Source organism: Paramormyrops kingsleyae, chromosome 8 (assembly GCF_048594095.1).
Source record: "Paramormyrops kingsleyae isolate MSU_618 chromosome 8, PKINGS_0.4, whole genome shotgun sequence".
In the NCBI taxonomy this organism is placed as follows: Eukaryota; Metazoa; Chordata; class Actinopteri; order Osteoglossiformes; family Mormyridae; genus Paramormyrops; species Paramormyrops kingsleyae.
This window is the reverse complement of record NC_132804.1, coordinates 20,573,272-20,590,724: the sequence shown is the minus strand read 5'-3', so window position 1 is coordinate 20,590,724 and position 17,453 is coordinate 20,573,272. Positions and strand designations below refer to the sequence as shown.

The 17,453-nt window shown below is 40.7% G+C and overlaps 3 protein-coding genes across 14 annotated transcripts in view; 2 read left to right on the top strand and 1 right to left on the bottom strand.

Moving 5' to 3' along the window:
- Positions 1-2,935, top strand: part of ripor3 (RIPOR family member 3) — a 31,682-nt gene extending 28,747 nt beyond the window's left edge. For 6 of the 7 annotated variants that reach the window (XM_023795406.2, XM_023795407.2, XM_023795408.2 and 3 more), the window contains 3 exons: positions 129-331; positions 815-898; positions 1,362-2,085. In XM_023795406.2, coding sequence (XP_023651174.2) covers positions 129-331; positions 815-898; positions 1,362-1,652 — 578 coding nt within the window. In that variant the 3' untranslated portion in view covers positions 1,653-2,085. Of the gene's footprint in view, positions 1-128; positions 332-814; positions 899-1,361 lie in introns of all 7 variants that reach the window. The other variant, XM_023795409.2, reaches the window with a different exon arrangement.
- A 3,771-nt stretch (positions 2,936-6,706) lies between these two features.
- On the bottom strand, positions 6,707-8,330 carry blcap (bladder cancer associated protein). 4 transcript variants are annotated; one of them, XM_023795494.2, is made up of 2 exons: positions 8,185-8,330; positions 6,707-7,656 (listed from the first exon to the last, which is right to left on the bottom strand). In XM_023795494.2, exon 2 carries the CDS (start codon positions 7,530-7,532, stop codon positions 7,269-7,271), a length of 264 nt encoding a protein of 87 aa, XP_023651262.1. In that variant the 5' UTR covers positions 7,533-7,656; positions 8,185-8,330; the 3' UTR covers positions 6,707-7,268. The 4 variants fall into 4 exon arrangements, with proteins under 4 accessions (XP_023651262.1, XP_023651263.1, XP_072571552.1 ...); XM_023795495.2 differs by having other exon boundaries at positions 6,707-7,612; positions 8,185-8,291; XM_072715451.1 differs by having other exon boundaries at positions 8,189-8,288.
- A 3,148-nt stretch (positions 8,331-11,478) lies between these two features.
- Positions 11,479-17,453, top strand: tmem74b (transmembrane protein 74B). 3 transcript variants are annotated; one of them, XM_023795277.2, is made up of 3 exons: positions 11,479-12,033; positions 12,323-12,449; positions 13,330-17,453. In XM_023795277.2, exon 3 carries the CDS (start codon positions 13,408-13,410, stop codon positions 14,170-14,172), a length of 765 nt encoding a protein of 254 aa, XP_023651045.1. In that variant the 5' UTR covers positions 11,479-12,033; positions 12,323-12,449; positions 13,330-13,407; the 3' UTR covers positions 14,173-17,453. The 3 variants fall into 3 exon arrangements, with proteins under 3 accessions (XP_023651045.1, XP_023651044.1, XP_072571551.1); XM_023795276.2 differs by having other exon boundaries at positions 11,479-12,143; XM_072715450.1 differs by having other exon boundaries at positions 11,479-12,449.

The following is a 17,453-nucleotide window of genomic DNA, read 5'->3' as shown; positions in this document are numbered from 1 at the left end:
TATCCTCTGCGCTCATAAATGCAGGAAAACAATGAGAATCATCAGTGGGGAGGGGTAGCATGTGGAGGCCTGGTGACCCCCACTGTCGCGACCTCTGAAAGGTGACAGGCGCCGTGCTGTGTTTTCAGTGCAGCTGGTGAGTGCCTTCCAGAGCCCCGAGCGGAGGAGGGCCCTCCGGAGGCTGAAGGGGAAGCGCATCTCCGAGCTGCAGCCGCTGCACTCCACCCTGCGCCTCCTGGCCACCATGCACACCGACGACAACCGCAAGGTCTCGCAGGCTGCCAGCTCGCGGCTGTGCAGAGCCTCGGCCTTCAAAGCCTTCAGAGCGAAGGTAGGGTCAGGCCAGGCCACCAGCTCTCTCGCCTGCACTCCTCTTTCACCCTGCTATTCCTATGTTATTATTTTATTGTTATGGTTCTTTCTGTTGTTACTTGTGTAACAATAAGTAGAGCATTATGCTAGCAACACAAAGGTTGTAGGTTTGAATCCCGAGGAACACACATAAATTGTCACTTTGGGTAAAAGTAGGGGTGAAGGAGGGGTTTCACAGCATGGGGGGGTTAATAGGGGTGGGGGTGTGACCGTCTCTTACCAAAAGGAGCACTTAGTAAAATTTGCAGTGGCCCCCATGCCATGATATTATTGTTAGCATAATATTTATTTATTTTATTTTTTTATTGTTTGTTTTTTTACCATTACCCTGGGATCAGCATCTTATCTTATCTTATCTTATCTTATCTTATCCATGTGGTTGAATATGTGCTGGTTGAGTAGCTATTTCATGTTTCAGAGTAAAAGTCTGCCCCTCTGACAGGCTGTGGTGTATTACACCACCATGCTGGGACACACCGACGCGCAGCTCCAGAGAGCGGCCTGCCTCGCTCTGAAGAGCCTCAGCGTAAGCAGAGCCTGTCGCACCAGCTGCGTGGTCGTAGCGCATCTCGTTGTGGGGGAGGGGGGGAATCTGCCCCTCCTGCTACTTGTGGGGGTGTTTTGAGTCAAATTTCGTCACTTTCTCTCTCTAGATTCTAGTCTGTGCTGCTAAAATGAATGGTTTATTTTGAAATAACTTTTTTTTAAAAATTGTCCCACTTGAGTGAGAGTAATTATTACTTCATGGGGATTTAAAAATGTGTTTTATAGGCAGTTTGCTTTCTGAAAATGACCTGCTCATGTCTCCATTAGCCTCGCTAATGGTTTTTAATGACACGGAACTTGGATTGGTTTGGTGAAGCTTTGGGTGTCTTGATGGAGTCTGTGCAAGTATTGGAAACGGGGGTGGGCGGGGGGGGAGCAGTAAATGATTCTCCGCCTTGAGAGAATGAGGCAGGCAGATGATTCTGGTTGTTTTTGTCCTTCAGGCGACAGAAAGTGTGGAGCAGGTGGCTGATCTGTGGCAGTCAGCGGACGAGGAGTTACGCAACGCCGCCAGAGAGACTGTGCTGTCTTTCGGTAAAACTGGCCACGCCGTAGGGGGGCGAGTCAACATAACCTCACATGTTCCCCGCATGCCTGAACTAGCACCCAACCAACACGAGTTTTACATTTCAAAATTTGTGCAAATTGCGCAATATGGACACGTGTGCTTCTGTTATTTACCATGGACAGCCGGGGTTTGTACAGTAGATAGTGATGTGGTGATCCATCAGTGAACCAATGTATTAAAAGGTATAACTATTTCAACACCACCTAGAACATTTGGTTAGAACATTTGCTTTTCCTTGAAAATAAATGTCTTACTTTGCTTCATGTTTTTCTTGTTGATTCATGCATCTATGGAAACTTCAGTTCACAACCTTAGTCTGTGGAATAACATTGGTCCACAAATCCAAATTTTTAACCAATCGCCTGCTGCCCATGCTGTCTGAAATGTTCCAGCTTAAATCAAATATTTTCCTGCCTCTGGATCACAGATCGGAATAGTACTTTAATGAGTGAGTCATAGAGACGTAGCTTAAGTAGAAATAGCTAGGATCCTAGACAAGCCCTTTCCTGCCAAACTTATCCATCCATTTGTAAATTTCTGTGCTCCTGTGTTTGTACTTTCCCTTACAGGTAAAAAGGGACAGCTAGCATTCCAGAGAATGGAAAGGATTTTCTGTGAGCGACAAGAGGAGATGTACCAGAACTTGGACACCGAGATCACTATATTATAAAAAAATAAGGAAATCTTTCCAGGAGATGACGACAGTGATGCGCTCTGGGTACTGCACACAGACGTTATAGAGGTGGCTGTTTTGCTTGCAGATAGACTGGATATAGAGGACTGCGGCTGAGGTGTGGCCTGTTACATCCACTGGGTGTTCAACCAGGGGCCAGAATTTTGGGATACCAGATATATGAATTTATTCAGAATTAAGCTTTTTTGTAAAATGTTGTAAAATGTTCATGAGAATATTTATATACTTAATTTTTTTTTCAGTTTATATGTATGTCAGTAGTCACATGAATATATAGAAGAATGAATGTACTTTATGCTGAGTGATTAAATTTGGGTCTTTGGGTCTGTCCTGTTTGCTTGATGTATCTGTTTTTGGACTTTAAGAAAGCAGAGAAATCGGCACCTGCGTTTCCTGCATTGCCACACTATCTGTTACAGTACAACTAAATCTGCATCCTTGTAATATATGCAATTTTATAATAGGTGATCTGTACTTTTTTACCTGGGTTTTTCATCAGGGAAATGGAAAATTAATGTTTTATTTACAATATTGCCATTTATTCTGTGTTCATATAGGAATATTCATAACACTGAAATTGTACGAGTATTACAGCTATTTTTTGTCAGAACTAGATCCACTTTGTGGCTGTTAAGTAAGTAGGAAAATTAAAATTAGATGCATTACATGTTACCTGATCACAAACCGTGCAAAAGTATTTACACTCCGTTTATAAAATGTTAAATTATAGGAAGCCTATGAGGCTTGTGGCATTGTCTCTGTCTCTGTTGTTTTGTGTGGGTTAATTAGAATGTGATTATAATAGGCAGTTATCTTTCCCAGTAATACCCTGAAATCCATTCCAATGTGTATTTTGATGGGGGGGGGGGTGTCTATTTAGTTTCGTTATACAACAATAATTAGGCAGAATATTGCAGATGATAGGTATCATTATGGCTGATTAAACTGGGTTCAATAAAGACAGGCAAGATTAAAAAAGAAGACAATAATGTTCAATGTTTTATCTCCAGCCCTGAGATAACACTTCTGTTCATGTAGTCCAGATTTAGGTAATAACGATAATCTATTTTAATTTCTCATCCATAATCATCCATCCATCTCCAGATCAATTCTGGTGAGGATTACAGTGACAGCACATTGAGCAGGATCAGACCAGATTCTAGCACCTTCTGGGGGATCCCCATGTGGGGAGACCTAATCCTTCCAGCCTGCCCTGGGTGTTCCTCGGGACCTCCACCCAGGACACTCCTGGGACAGCTCCCTCAGGAGCTGACCAGCTGGCGCTCTTAAGATGCCCAAATCATCTCAGCAGGTTCTTCTTGATCCGAAAGAACAGCGGATCTATTTTGAAGTGTCTCCAGAGTTCTTAACTCCTCACCTTGCCGTGAAGACCTGAACCCAGCAGGCCTGCAGAGAAACCTCATGTTGTCCACTTACTGTAGCCGCAGCCTTTTTCTTTCAGTTGCTACCCACAGTTATGACCAAATTGCTGGCTTAGCTCAATATGTTAGAGATCACTGTTGTGCTGAAGGACCCAAGATCAGGCCTGTTTCAGCTCTGTTGTTTGCTTGGATTGCTCTCTGTGTTTCGGGGCATTACGTGGCTCAGCCACTATACCAGTGACCCTAAGGCCACTGATTCAAATCCCGTGGTCAGCAGAATGAGACAGTAATTGGGGGTAAGGACCTTGTTGGTAAGAGCCCAATGGTAAAAATCACTCTGGTGACCTTGTGATTCAAACCAGCAACATTCTGATTGCAGGCGTAGCATCCTAACCTGCTAAACCACACCACACGCGCAGATAAAGCCAACTAAATGACCATAGGTGAGAAAAACAACATTCATTGACTCAAAAACCATGAGTCTCAACCAACACCTTACTTTCCAAACATGGACATGTCTGTCAATCACAGGTTCCCTTTTACTGTCACTCGTGAACAAGGTCCTGAAAGGTCATTCATTAGGGGCAGTTTTTCCCCCCTCACCTGAAAGGAACATCCCCTGTATTTCCCTAAGAGCCCCATGGCCGTCATGGTGCTGATTGTTATCCAGTCTGTATCAAACTCAGCACTGAAACAGGTCGAGTGTTCTTACTATCAGGCAGACTATTATTTAGTCCAAAAAACTGTCAGAAAGTACTTCAGTGTCATTTACTATAATTTGGAAGGACATCCAAAAAGACAGTATTGCAAAAACCAAACACTATTCCCTGGCACATTAAAATGAGGTAATCAAGCAGTATTTACAGAAAACAGTGTCCATAGCATGAGTCAGTTTCAAATTCAGCTGCATACAGAGTAAGGAAATGGTGGTTGATGGTGGACAAAACAGGAAAAGGGGAAGATCGTGATGATGATTTAGCAGATGTCTGTGTATCCAGCAAGAAACACAACAAGCTACAAAAATGTAAAAGAATATCTTGTCAATTATTTTGCTCATAGCATGAATCTAGCATTTTGACTTCCTGCCACAAGAGGGCGGTGGAGAACAATACATGCAGCTATTCTGTTATATTTGTACCTGTAGCCAATATCCATTGCATATGACTAACAATGCAAAAATACTTCTACAAAGTGCCAACCACTGAACGTAAATAGCAGAATGAAGTACAAAGCTTTTTAAATCTCATCATTCAAATTTTGTGGAACAAAATCATAGAACCAAGCATTTAGTAACTGTGGTGGAATTGTTTATTGACATGTATCTCAATATCATGGACTAAAATTAATTTAACATTAATTAATTAGATTTTGCAACGTCATTGCATCCATTTTCAGAAAATCCTTACTATATTGGGGTAGCAGTGACCCAGATCATGTGCTGAAAATTATAATGGGTTACATCCTGGATGGGACTCATGTTCTGGATCAGCACAGACACAAGTTAGCACGGGAAACTCGTGAAAAGGCAAGGAGAGAGGAAGGCTGAGGTCAAAGGCTGGCAAGGAAGCACTGATTTACATTTCAAGCTGTATCAGCACTCAGAAGATATTTATCAAAGGAACCATTTTCTCCAACTGGCTGTGCCTTGCAACAGACCACCATCGCCCTAAAATATACAGAGATAAAGTCAGACTTCACGTTCTGAAGACCCACCATAAGGATGCCGACAGGTAACTGGGGAAAAAACTCTCTATTGACAGGCCTACGCAAACTGGGAAATTTAGAGACATCAATTAACCTAATAGTGGATGTTCCCTGTGATGGTCTGACCCCATCCTGGGGAATAAGCACCAGCTCCCCCTCCCCAATAAGAACTCAACAGAAGCTTCACTAGAATGAGATATAACAGTGTTTTCCAACCTGGTCCTCGGGGACCCAACGACAGTCCATGTTTTTGCTCCCTCCCAGAACTGTGGGAGGGAGCAAAAATGTGGACTGTCTATGGAGTTCCTGTGGACCAGATTGGGAAACTCCAAAAAAAAACACAAAAAATCTCTAAGCAACCCCACTGTTTTTATCCTGTGTCTGGAACAGCTAATACAGAAAAAGTGTCCTTGACAAGCTGGTGCCAAGTCAGCTTTTCAGTGACTCCGGGATCAATGCGGCATTAAGGAAGGAAGTCACATTCAGCAGATCGTAATAAAGAAGACATCTCCTGGCTAGCTGTGGTTAGTGTGAAAACAATCATTATAACCTCACAGACGTGGGAAATATTTTGGAAAGGAGACTGATACAAATATCACTGGCCAAGGTAAAAATCCAATTTGTGATCTACAAAATGTCTATTTGGATAACAAAGACTGCTAAGCAGGATATTTATATTGCCGCACATGCATGTGCAGCCTTAGTTGGCCTTCTTGAGAGTGGGGCAGACACTGCTAAATTTACCCCCGCAATTACACCTTGTATTAAATATCAAAATCTCTGGTTACACCTCTGCAAACATACAGAATGAAAATAGATGCATCTGGGTCATATGATACATACAGCATATGACATGTTACAACAGTAGACAGGCCCACAGAACCAGACCATCAAAAGGGCCTTTTTCATTTCTGATTTTTCCAGCGGGAGAATCCCAATTATAGGATCACACTGTGCAAATGACAAATTTTAACCAACTTCAAGACATGAAGATCTTATATCATCTCTGTGGGCCTTGTAATTATAGACTTTAACATGTAGATGTACTCATTTTTAAGATTTTCTGAGAGCTTTAAAACCAGCTGGATTTATCAAAATACAAAATCTTTGAAAATAACTTGCAATTCTACTATTAAAATACGTCATTCTAGTATCTGCTTGAGCCTCCTTGGGCCTGATTTTCTCCATGTTTCCTAATATCAGAATTTATATGCAAGTTGTTGAGGAATGTCAACTCAAAAATGTTACTTATAGGTTTAACCTGATCCCAACTTTCCCTTAACTTACATAAGCAGCTTGAAGCAGTATTAATACATCATTAGGCAGTGATTCATATCAATGTTTCACAGTTGACCACAAACTACTGCAGCATTCAATTCTAAAAAAAACAGCTTCAAACATGCTCCAGTTCATCAACAGAATAAAATATATAGCCCTGTGTTTCCTTAAAAAATAACCTTTATTAAATCAAAATAACACAATTATTTATAACTAATACAGTTGGTACCAGCATCACCTTTTCAGACTAACCCAAAGAATAATCCAGCATTAGCCTTTTTTTCCCCCTTAGTTTCACCTACATCCACAGAACAGAGGCAACAGCTGCTCATGCTGACTTCTGCTATAATACTCGACATTCACCACAACCATCTTCATTCCAAAGAAATCCAATTCAAAATCACACACACACATTACCTTCAAAATGTTGAAAACAATAAGCATCTTGTTATTACAAAAGCAACCAAATGTATGTATGGACACAGCAATCAGTGGGAAAGAAGACTATAGCCAACCCATGCAGTAATCCTCGGAGGAAATGGGTATCTGTCCTGTGCAGCCACAGGGAGGATATGCTTTATGTATGAAATAAATGCTTCTCTAAATGCAGAAGCCAACGTTTGGGATTTTATTCACAGCCCAGCTACAGATTGTCCCACGTCCTTGTAGATGTGAGTCTGAAGAAGAGGTGCTCATGTACAGAGGGGCTGACGAGTGACTCAATCTAGGTGCCCACAATGCTGGGGTCGTGTGCAGAGTCTGGCAGTGGAGAGTCCTGGCAGTGGTACAGGAAGCAGTTCCCCCAGCAGCTGTAGCAGATGAGAAACAAGGCTGCCAGGAACACCAAGGCACAGATGGTACATGGCTTCCTTTCCAGAAGAAAGCTAAGCAGGTAAAAGCCCATGAACATCGAGTGGTTGAACCATAAGGCCGGGTTCAATGGTTTCGGGATGAGCAGGACCGGGAGTAACCACTGAAGGCAGTACATCGTCTCTGTAGTTTCCACACCGGGATCAATCTGACGTCCAGCCGGGCAGTGCCTTCGCTATGGGACCTCTCCGTCCACCACTGAAAACGGGGGTTCACGAGTTTTCGTTAGCTTCAAGCCGTGCCTTAAAATATGAAAGAAAGCCATTTTTGAGTAAAACCGTACCACCGCATTTAGTTGTGAGAATTTTTCCCATCAAAAGCAACGACAAACGAGTTTCTTTTAAACAGAATTTTTTATATTATAGCTGTCTATTACATACTAACAGTCCCTACATTGCCATATAGCACCTAGCTACGGAAGATCAAAGTCCCTACCTGAAATAAAGTATATATGCTTATTTTCCGTATTTACTAATATCCCAACGTATATTTCGCTTAATATAGGCAAGGTGGAGCAACAGAGGCAATAAATACGCGCTAATAACAGCATGTCGGCTAGCTAGCTACATGTTTTGCAGTTAATATTAATAATACACAGCAAGGTAGCGAGTATGTCGAGCCTCGTGAGCTAGCGAAGCTGGCTAGCGCCGTTAAAGTGGGTTATTCCTAACGCTAAACAGAACCCGGGCTGGTCTGACATATACGGGACAGGTGTTTGGGGAAACCCTACACAGCAATACGAGTCACGGCGCAGAGGACAACGAGCAGACCTGCCATTCTTAGAGCTCACTTGCGACTCCACACACCGTCCGCCTCCATTACTACTCTCCGTCTCCTGCGTAGCTTCAACTCGTTCCGTGTCAGGACCCAGAAGACGGAAAACATTAGCTGTCCAACTCCTTTGCCTGACTTAAAAACGATTTATTAATAGTAAAGGGATGATGGGGGACGAATTTGTAAAAAAACAAAATGAAATTATTACCTTTAAAGCAGTTTGTTAATCATTTGCAAAATAAAGTCTATACTAACCAGGTTTTTTATTATTATTAAATTGGTGCTGTAACATTCTCACTCCGTGCATGGACGTGACGTTTTACTGGTATTACTAAGTGACGTCGCATGGCAGATAAATTGTAGTAAATAAAACAAGCAGCCCGTCCCGAAACACGCCTTGGCTTAGTCACTGATATTAAGTGTTGCTGCCATTTAATCCCCTGTTTGTTGTAGGTTCGGACATTAACTGGCTTAGAGTTGGGTTTTAATAACGGAGATCACCAGCACTGACTTCGAACAATGTGGGGAATGGATACAGGCGTACAGGCTCAAGTAGATCCATCTCTGAAAACATTTATAAGGCACTCCCTTCATTTTATAGTCAGTTGTCAATCAGTTGAGATGTCAGTCAGAGTTGGCGTTGTCCACAGCCACCAAGCCACATGGCATTTCTTGTCGGATATTTAGCATATGTTTTAAAACAAAGTATGACGTACGCGCGTGTTGACAAATGTGATTAACCAGTGATTTAAAGTAGTCAGATACTAGTCATTTATTGGCTAACATCTCAGTTCTCACTTAACCTCCGTTTGAATGCAATATAAAATATATGTTAAGTTGGTGAAATTAAGATGAAGCATCATAAGGAAAAATCAAACAAACTGCAAAGTATGTTTATTAAAATCTTTTAGGCATCTGCAGTGCATTTAGGTCTCAGGAAACCTGTTTGTGATTCAGTTATTATTTTATCCCCAAATGCCAGTGAAGAACTTTTGAAATGTTTACCTATTTATTTTGTGTGCCTTTTATGTTTATTTATGCTGCCTGGCCAATCTGTAAAATATAACGAAAGGCTTTTGAGTGCAGCAGCATGACTGAAGGTTATAAAATACCTTAAAAGAAAGCAAATGGTATGAAATTGCTTGCATTGACCCAGTCATCCCATTTTGAGATGCTATATGTTTTAAAATGTTGGGCACATGCCATGCCCTGAGCCAGTTAATAAATAAGGCCAGATTAACTGTGGCAACCAAGATCATAGAGAACAGGAATATAAATGCTGGAAATGATCAGGACTCAGAATGGGATTGCACTGGATGACAGTCAACTTTATTGAAGATGGAGCTGATAATGATATAAAAAACGCTTTACAGATTGGCTATTGGCTGTACCATTTGAATGTGGTGCTAACTAATTGGGTAGAATAAAAAAACAAAAATCTCTGTACGTATAAATACATTTTCTGTTACAGATCGCTTTTAATTGCCTGCATATTCTGACCTAAAGCAAAGTAATAATACTGACACTTTATTGATCCCCATGGGGAAATTCTCTTTTCCTGCCCCATCTTGCTTTCCACGACACACATGTAGGTGAGAGTAAGCTTGGCAGCGAAGGACAGCCACTTGCAGTGGCACCATGGAGCTGGGGGTTACGGGTCTTGCTCAAGGGCCCACAGACTCATATTTATTATGCTGAAGCCAGGCTCGAATGAGCGTTCTTCTGATCACAGGCAGAGAGGCTTAGCCTGCTGAGCACATAAAAGAATAAAAAAGCATGAGTTTATTGTGATCTCCATACCTCTACTCAGCCTTTTCCACAAAGCATGAAATGATTATTTAATTTCCTGTTCCTCTTTAATGGTAGGTACTTGATGTGCAGTGCACTCTGGTGTCTTTCTGGAATGGGCTGTTACTGTTAAGTTTCATTAATCACTGCATTAACAATACATTAAACACAAGTCCTTAACATTCTTTGTCATGTTAACTTTGTTTTAGTAAGGTATATTTGTTGACACAATGTCCGATGTGTTTTTCTTGTCAAAGTTTAGTTTTTATTAATCGATGCAGCTGGTTTGCAAGAATTTATTTCAGTTTAACTTATACTGAAATGCAGCTTTTATAAAATTCAAAGTTGTTGGTTGTCAAAATATCTTCAAGTTTATATGATCTTTAGTCTATATTCAATTTTCTTTCAATTGCATATTCAATACGTGAAATGTCATTTTAAATTGTGCATATTGTCAATTAAGTAATTTATTTGAAGAGATAATGAGAGAAGATGGAGGAATCCGTCTGTCCAGGGCCTTGCATAAATAATGCATAGCACTGGCTGGATCCCTCGTGGTTTCCATGGTAATCCTACCATTTTATCAGACTCCTCTGTGCTCTTTATTTTCTGTGGACTGAGAAATAATCCACCTTGATCACTTAAAAATAGATTATATTTAAAGAGACTCTGCTGGTGCTCAGAAACGGTGTAATTTTCCAGACTGACAATGAGGTATGACAGATCCTTGGGCACGTCCTGACCCGAGTGCCAGTGACTTCAAGCCAGTCATTTTCTTTGTGTGCTTCTTTTGTGATGTTTTGAAAAGGAAAAAAAAGAGAATACTTCTGTTTTTTATGTTGGGTATACTTATGTTTTTGTGTGTGATAACCTACACACAGAATTAAGTTTTTGTAATTTTTGTATTGTCCACATTATCACCACAGTATCGTTCAATGCAAAGAATATGTAAACCAATGAATGGATGGTGTGATTTCTTCTGGCTGATTACGGAAACAGTTTAAATATTACGTCAGTTACCATGGTAATGACAGCTTCTATATATATTATATATATTATATAAAGTCATGTAATATTAATGTATGTCTTAAAATGACCTATTAATAAAATCACGAATTGGTACACCATTAACTGACAGTTTACATAGGCCTACATGTATTTACAGAGTGCCATCCACAAGGTCAGAAATAACTGCTAAGTTACCCACGATTATTACTTGATGTATGGTATTTAAATATATGAGATAGATAGATAGATAGATAGATTTACATCTACTTTATTTAGTTGACTCTAGACTCTTTTGTTCAATTCAATAATGTTAAACGATCTGACTTAGTACACCATAACAAGCGTACTTTCACTTTTCTTCTGTTAGATTTTGTTTGCTGGCCACTTTCGTTTACATGAGTTTCTGCATAAATTGCTGCGTCAGACGTAATTGATATCATGTTCGGTCCGCCTGAAACAAGATATGCCTGCAGCTATTACATTTTTTGCCTGAAGGTAATCATATACTGTAAATACACTTATGTACTTCAATAAACAGCACCTCACACTACCTGAATAACGCCCCTAACTGGAGCCCCTAAAGGAACGGAGTTGGAAAATGTTATTTTCAAACAGTTTCGCGTTCAAAACCACTATTTTAACTAGGACATATTCTCCTCGTTCAGTACATGGGTAGTCTATTGAACTGCATATATGCAAGTGGACGCTACTCATTATTAACATAATGTTATTTACAAAGCGTTTGTATTAAAAGTGTAGGAATTTCTGTACAGTATATGTTGGAGACACTGATTAAATCCAATTCCACGCCCAAATTCAACCTCTTGAGAGTCCTGCTGTTGCTTTACGCTCTAGGGCGTTAAGACAGAACTGGGGATAAATTAGCTGCAGGTAATTTTTCCACCCATAGGCGGCAGTATCCAACAAATGCAATCCTAAATGAATTATGTTCTCATAAATCCCTTTGATTATTAATAGACAATACATCAAGCTGGCTCCGATACCACAGATAGTGAAAGTGACAAGTAAACACGGCGCTGGGGGGTGAGGTAAAATCCAAATTATTTAACTGCCGGCTGTTAAAACGTTATTTATCTCAATAAAACGCCACTGCCTGGACAAGAGCTGCCTTTTTATCCAAGATACCGCTGTGCACAGTGTAAGTCTACACACCGCGCGGTAACGCTTTGGTATATTATGCTTTGGTACCGCACAGCACTGGCAATGAAAATGTAAAATTATTATTTGGTCAAAATATATAGCTATATAGCTCGGGCTTTTTCGGTGCTGTGAGCAGTGTTGAATGTAGCTCTTGTAAAAGCTCTCCTTTTCAATCAGCACTGCCTATTCGCGCATGGCTACTCCATCACTTGAGAGGTCCGTCGGCAGGGTCTCCTCCTCGGAGCATCCTGCATCTTTCAGCCGGGCTCTTATCAGCGCCAAAGCGGAGCATCTGCGCCTGCAGGTAAGCGTGCCCCCGCTGATGCATGCATCCGTCATTAAAACACGGAAGATCGCCGTTCACCTCCCTTAAAAAAATCAAGCCCTATTTCAAAAAACCCTTGCAACTCGATAACCCAGAATGTCAAATCCCGGGTATACTAAGAGCAAGATTGTAATCGGTATCAAGGTCATCCTGGGTTTGCACGCGTACTAGGATTTTTTAAGGGGAAAAAACCACACCTAACATGGGACTTCCCGATATTATCATTAAAGTTGTCAAATGCATTATGGAATTTGGAGCCGCTGGGCACAGTAAGCGCAGTTTATGGCGAAACGTGTTGACAGGAATAAGTAGATGCATATCAACAGTCCTGGTGGTTGGTATTACATTTGTTAGCGTGGTGTTGCTGGATTACTGGACTGACAGTTACCGGGCACCTCGTTCGGTAATTATGGTCGGAGGTGCTGCGGCATCGGGCTGGTGTCACTGGAGAGTTATTACTGGCAAAATAAACCACGGAGCTTCTCCGTTATTAAAACTGTATATGCCAAGTAAAAAAGGATATCACACGTATTTAATATATAAATAAACGAAAGCGTATATTTTGTATTTCAAGGCGATAAACGTACTCAGTCATAAGGAAAGGTTGAACAACAATACCTGACTCTTCTTTTAAAACAGTAAAAAACAAAACAAAATGTTCCTCTGATAAAAATAGCATCAGCATAAATATAGCTTTATATGGTTTTACTTGGGTTTATAAGGTGATTAACTACCTCATATTTTGTTATATACTGAAATGAACTTTAACAAAATTAAATAACTTTAAGCATCTACATTAATGATTTAGAATAGAAAACGTACTTAACTCATGCCTATTGCTGCTTTTAATCTTTTTTAGGCTTTGGTTCTTGGAGCAATGAAAAGCAGGAACTAGTTTTTTTTTTTTTAAAGGAATGACTAGGTCAAAAGTATTTCGATGGAGTCCTTGAATGCTGTTGAGCTTTCTCATTTGGGGGGCGAGAGGAGTGATTCTGGCCATCAGTTCTCAAATTCCCAGCAACGAGGACAGCAGTCACCTCAGACGACATTCGGTCAGGGCATCGAAAACGCCTCATTCCAGTCCGAGGAGCAGGAGTCTGGCTTCGCCCATCAGGGGGTGGCCGGCACCAACCTCCCCTTCTCCGCACCCGCTGACAGGGATCATCCATCACACACACAGCATCTACAGCGGGACGTGCCATCACCCAAGTCCGACGAAGAGGCAGAGGCAGAAGCTGGCGGCCAGCCGGTCGATTATGGCTTCATTTTCGCCCTGGTCTTCTTGGTGAGTGGCATTGTCCTGGTGGTGATAGCCTACACCATCCCCCGCGAGGCTCGAGTCAATCCGGATACAGTGAGCGCCAGGCAGATGGAAAGACTGGAGATGCACTACGCTCAGCTGGGCTCCCACCTTGACAAGTGCATCATCGCAGGGCTTGGCCTGCTGACGTTGGGCGGGATGCTCCTCTCGGTGCTTCTCATGGTGTCCATTTGCAAAGGCGAGCTGTACCGAAGGAGGACATTCACCATGTACCGAGGGCCGAGAAAGACCTACGGATCTATAAACCTGCGAATGAGACAGCTGGAAAGTGAAGGCAGGGAGACTCTGGTGGAGTGGGAGCCGGTGGCCGGCTTGTCCTCGGCCATGAACACGTCCACGTCTGCCGTTGTCCCCGTGGTGAGCACAGAGGCGGTCAGCTAAAATCGACACGCTTTCACACCAACAGCAGCACAACTTTCCTTTTTTGCCTGATGCTGGAGTCCAAGGTTTGTTTTGACAGGCGTTCGAGGGCTCGGGGGCATGACAGAGGTGGCCGCGGTCCGGAAATGGACTTTTCCAGAAGGACTTCTCAACACGGGCACCCCACACCAGCCCCATTCCGGCAGTCCCAAAGACGCACACGACCTACATGTGTACAAGCTTTCGCCGTACATATCAGGCCATGGTTAACGGCCTATGACCATTTATAAAGCACAACGAATACAGTTGCAGAAGTTGTGGTGTACTTCAAAGAAAAGTTGCTACTGGTTCTTTATGAAGAACAAAAAGAACAAAAATATCGTATGTCACATAATGTATACAGTAAAGTACGAAAAGATATTAAAGAGTTTAAAGCTTAATTATCATATAAAGCTGCAATATGCCTTAAATGACAAAAAAAAAAAACACTTCGGCCAAATGTGAGGAGTAGATCATGTATTTAACACTTTAAGGTCTAACAAAAGCTGTGCTTCTGCATTTGCTTTTATTACGGCAAGGATGACTTGGATTTAAATGTAGCAACACAATGGATTCACTTTAAAACCTGCAGGTCACACTAGGTCAGCATTCTAAAACCTTTCGAGCTGCTCAGATATTTAATCAGGGTTACCTTTGCCCAGATTTCCTCTGATATAGAAAACAACAAGAGATGTTTCATTATTATTATAATAGTGTCATGGGTATGTGTTTAGAGCAAGGGACAACGCAATGTCCGTCAGGAATGTTCAGTACATCTGAGATAGGCACAGTGAAAGATGAATGTTTCTGTCCTAATCAGGAATGTTTTTAATTACTGCTAATCCTGAACCTTCTATGTAAGGATATGCAGTACAATACACAGAATATACTAAAGGATTCTGAATTACACGGAATGTAAGTTACAGGTAGCAAATCGCTTAAATACACTTTTTTTCTGTAATACAAAGTGGCACAAATTCAGTTAAGCAATGAAAAAAATATAATTTTCCCTTTGGGTAATATAACCCCTCATCTGACTTAATTACACTTAACTCATTGTGTGAAAGAGACCTTGAATTCTGCTACCTGAGACTGATAAAAGGTCTGCTTGTTTGTTTACTTAAGCACATAAGCTAAATCGGTATGAGGAGTCATTGTTAGTGAGAGGCAATCTGTAAAGGCAAGTGGAGCGAGGAGTTTAGCACAGCAGAATGTGAGACTGAGAGCAGTTCGCCCCTGTATCTTGGGTGTTTGCTTTCTCAATATTTTATCAGTGGTCAAGCTGCGTGAGGGACATGTGTGGAAAAGCATCCTGCTTTGATAAATGTTTAGTGAAACTTGTGGTCTGTTTTGTTGCCTGATTTTGATTTTTGGAGGATACTGTAGATTTATGGTTTTAAGTGATTTCATGCATTTCACTCTGTCTACTTACCATTTCCCAAATATTTAGCATTCTATCTCTTATATATTTAATATTTTAATAGGTTGTGGCAGAAGACAAAACACTGACTTTAAATGGTTGTTGAAAGTAACAAGCAGACTATTTTATGTCATGATAGACTATCCCCAGATATTTATTGTGTCTCATTAGCGTTTAGAAGTGGTTTGTGTGTTTGTTGTTCCATCTGACTCCAGACCCGGTAGCCAAGACATTACGACAAAAAGTGACAAAAAGAGCAAATGATGTGAAATATTTGCCTTTTACAATGAACATAATATGAATATTATTAACTGCTATTTCAGGCCATTGTCAATAGATTGAAATGCACAGACCTACAAAGGCCTTTCAAAACCTTCCTTTTGGTCAATAACAAAGCGTAACCTCGTCTTTGCCGATAAAATATTTTCATACATGATTTCATATAAAAAACCGGAGTACTTCGTATTACACAATAAATGGTGATTAAAGGCAAAAGAATAATATTGATCTGTTGAGGGTCTGCTAGTACAAAAACGAGGAATTATTAACTGTAGCCACTGAAAATATTCAAAAGGTTTGACTGATGTTTATTTGATACTAATGTATAAAGAACCCTTGTTTTATTTTTTTCAGCAGCTCATTCACATGTGCATACCATCATAGTAACCTCATTTACAAGCAGAAAGGTTACCACGGGAACTGGCTTGCTACCATATGTTTGGTATAGTTGTTGCTGTTTGTTTTATCTGCTTTGAGCCAAATCAAAATGACCACCATGAGATCGACAGGGAATTGCACATAGAACCATTCTGTCATCAACCTCTAAATGTTTGAGAGATCCTGACTCTATAAAACAGTCTTTCTATAACCATGCTTATAACTGTTTTATTAAAAACATAACTATACTGATTTGTATGGCAAGTATTAATGCAAATGTAACCAGGAAAATAAAACTGCACAGATTATGTATGGAGAATCAGTGCAGTGCCTCAAAGTCTGATGAATAGAGACTGTTACCCCCCCCCCCCCCCCCTCGTTTCCTCTCCTGAAACCGCACAACGAGTCTTTCTTCCATGTAACTGGAAATGGTGAGAAAAATATAATCTTAAGGGCCCGTAAAAGGGCATCAATTAGTGTCGCATGTGATGCGTGTAAACTGTTGTGGAACCATAAATTTAAAGACGCTGTCCTATATCCTATATTATACCGTACACATGTACCTTTTTTCTTTTTTACCAATTTAAATGTGACAAATAAGCTCTTTGTTGTTTTCTTGCCATTTTGGATTTGGTAGTGAGAAACCTTATTACTGTTGTACCTGGAATCGCTGCGTGAAAAAAAAAAGAAAAGCAGAAATTCAGCTGAATATATTACATATGCTGTATAACTAAAGTGAACATTTTGTCAAAAAGGGTAAAGTTGTAAGATTATAACGTATGCAACATTTTTATGTCCTTTATGTTGATCCTTTACCAAACGTCACTTTACTGATGTTTGAGTTTATATATAATCGATTTTCTGTGAAAGATCAATATAAAATTGCCTAAAGATTCAACTCAGTGGATGATTGTGTGTTATTGTTTAGATTAAATGTGGCATTAAAGCACAGTATGATGGCCATGTTGTTTTATATGGGTTGAATTGTTTTTGTAGTCGTGTGACCGCATTCAGCCAAACCTAGCATGAAAATCCAGATCCTCTGTGTCAGCAGCAGAGTGGACTGTCCTTACCTTACTCCACCGAATAATGATATTCATGGTAAATCCAGATTGTATAAGGGTAGATTTCCAGGGCTTAGAGTGTATGACAAGTTAAACCTGCTCATCCTATTAGAGCAAGTTCT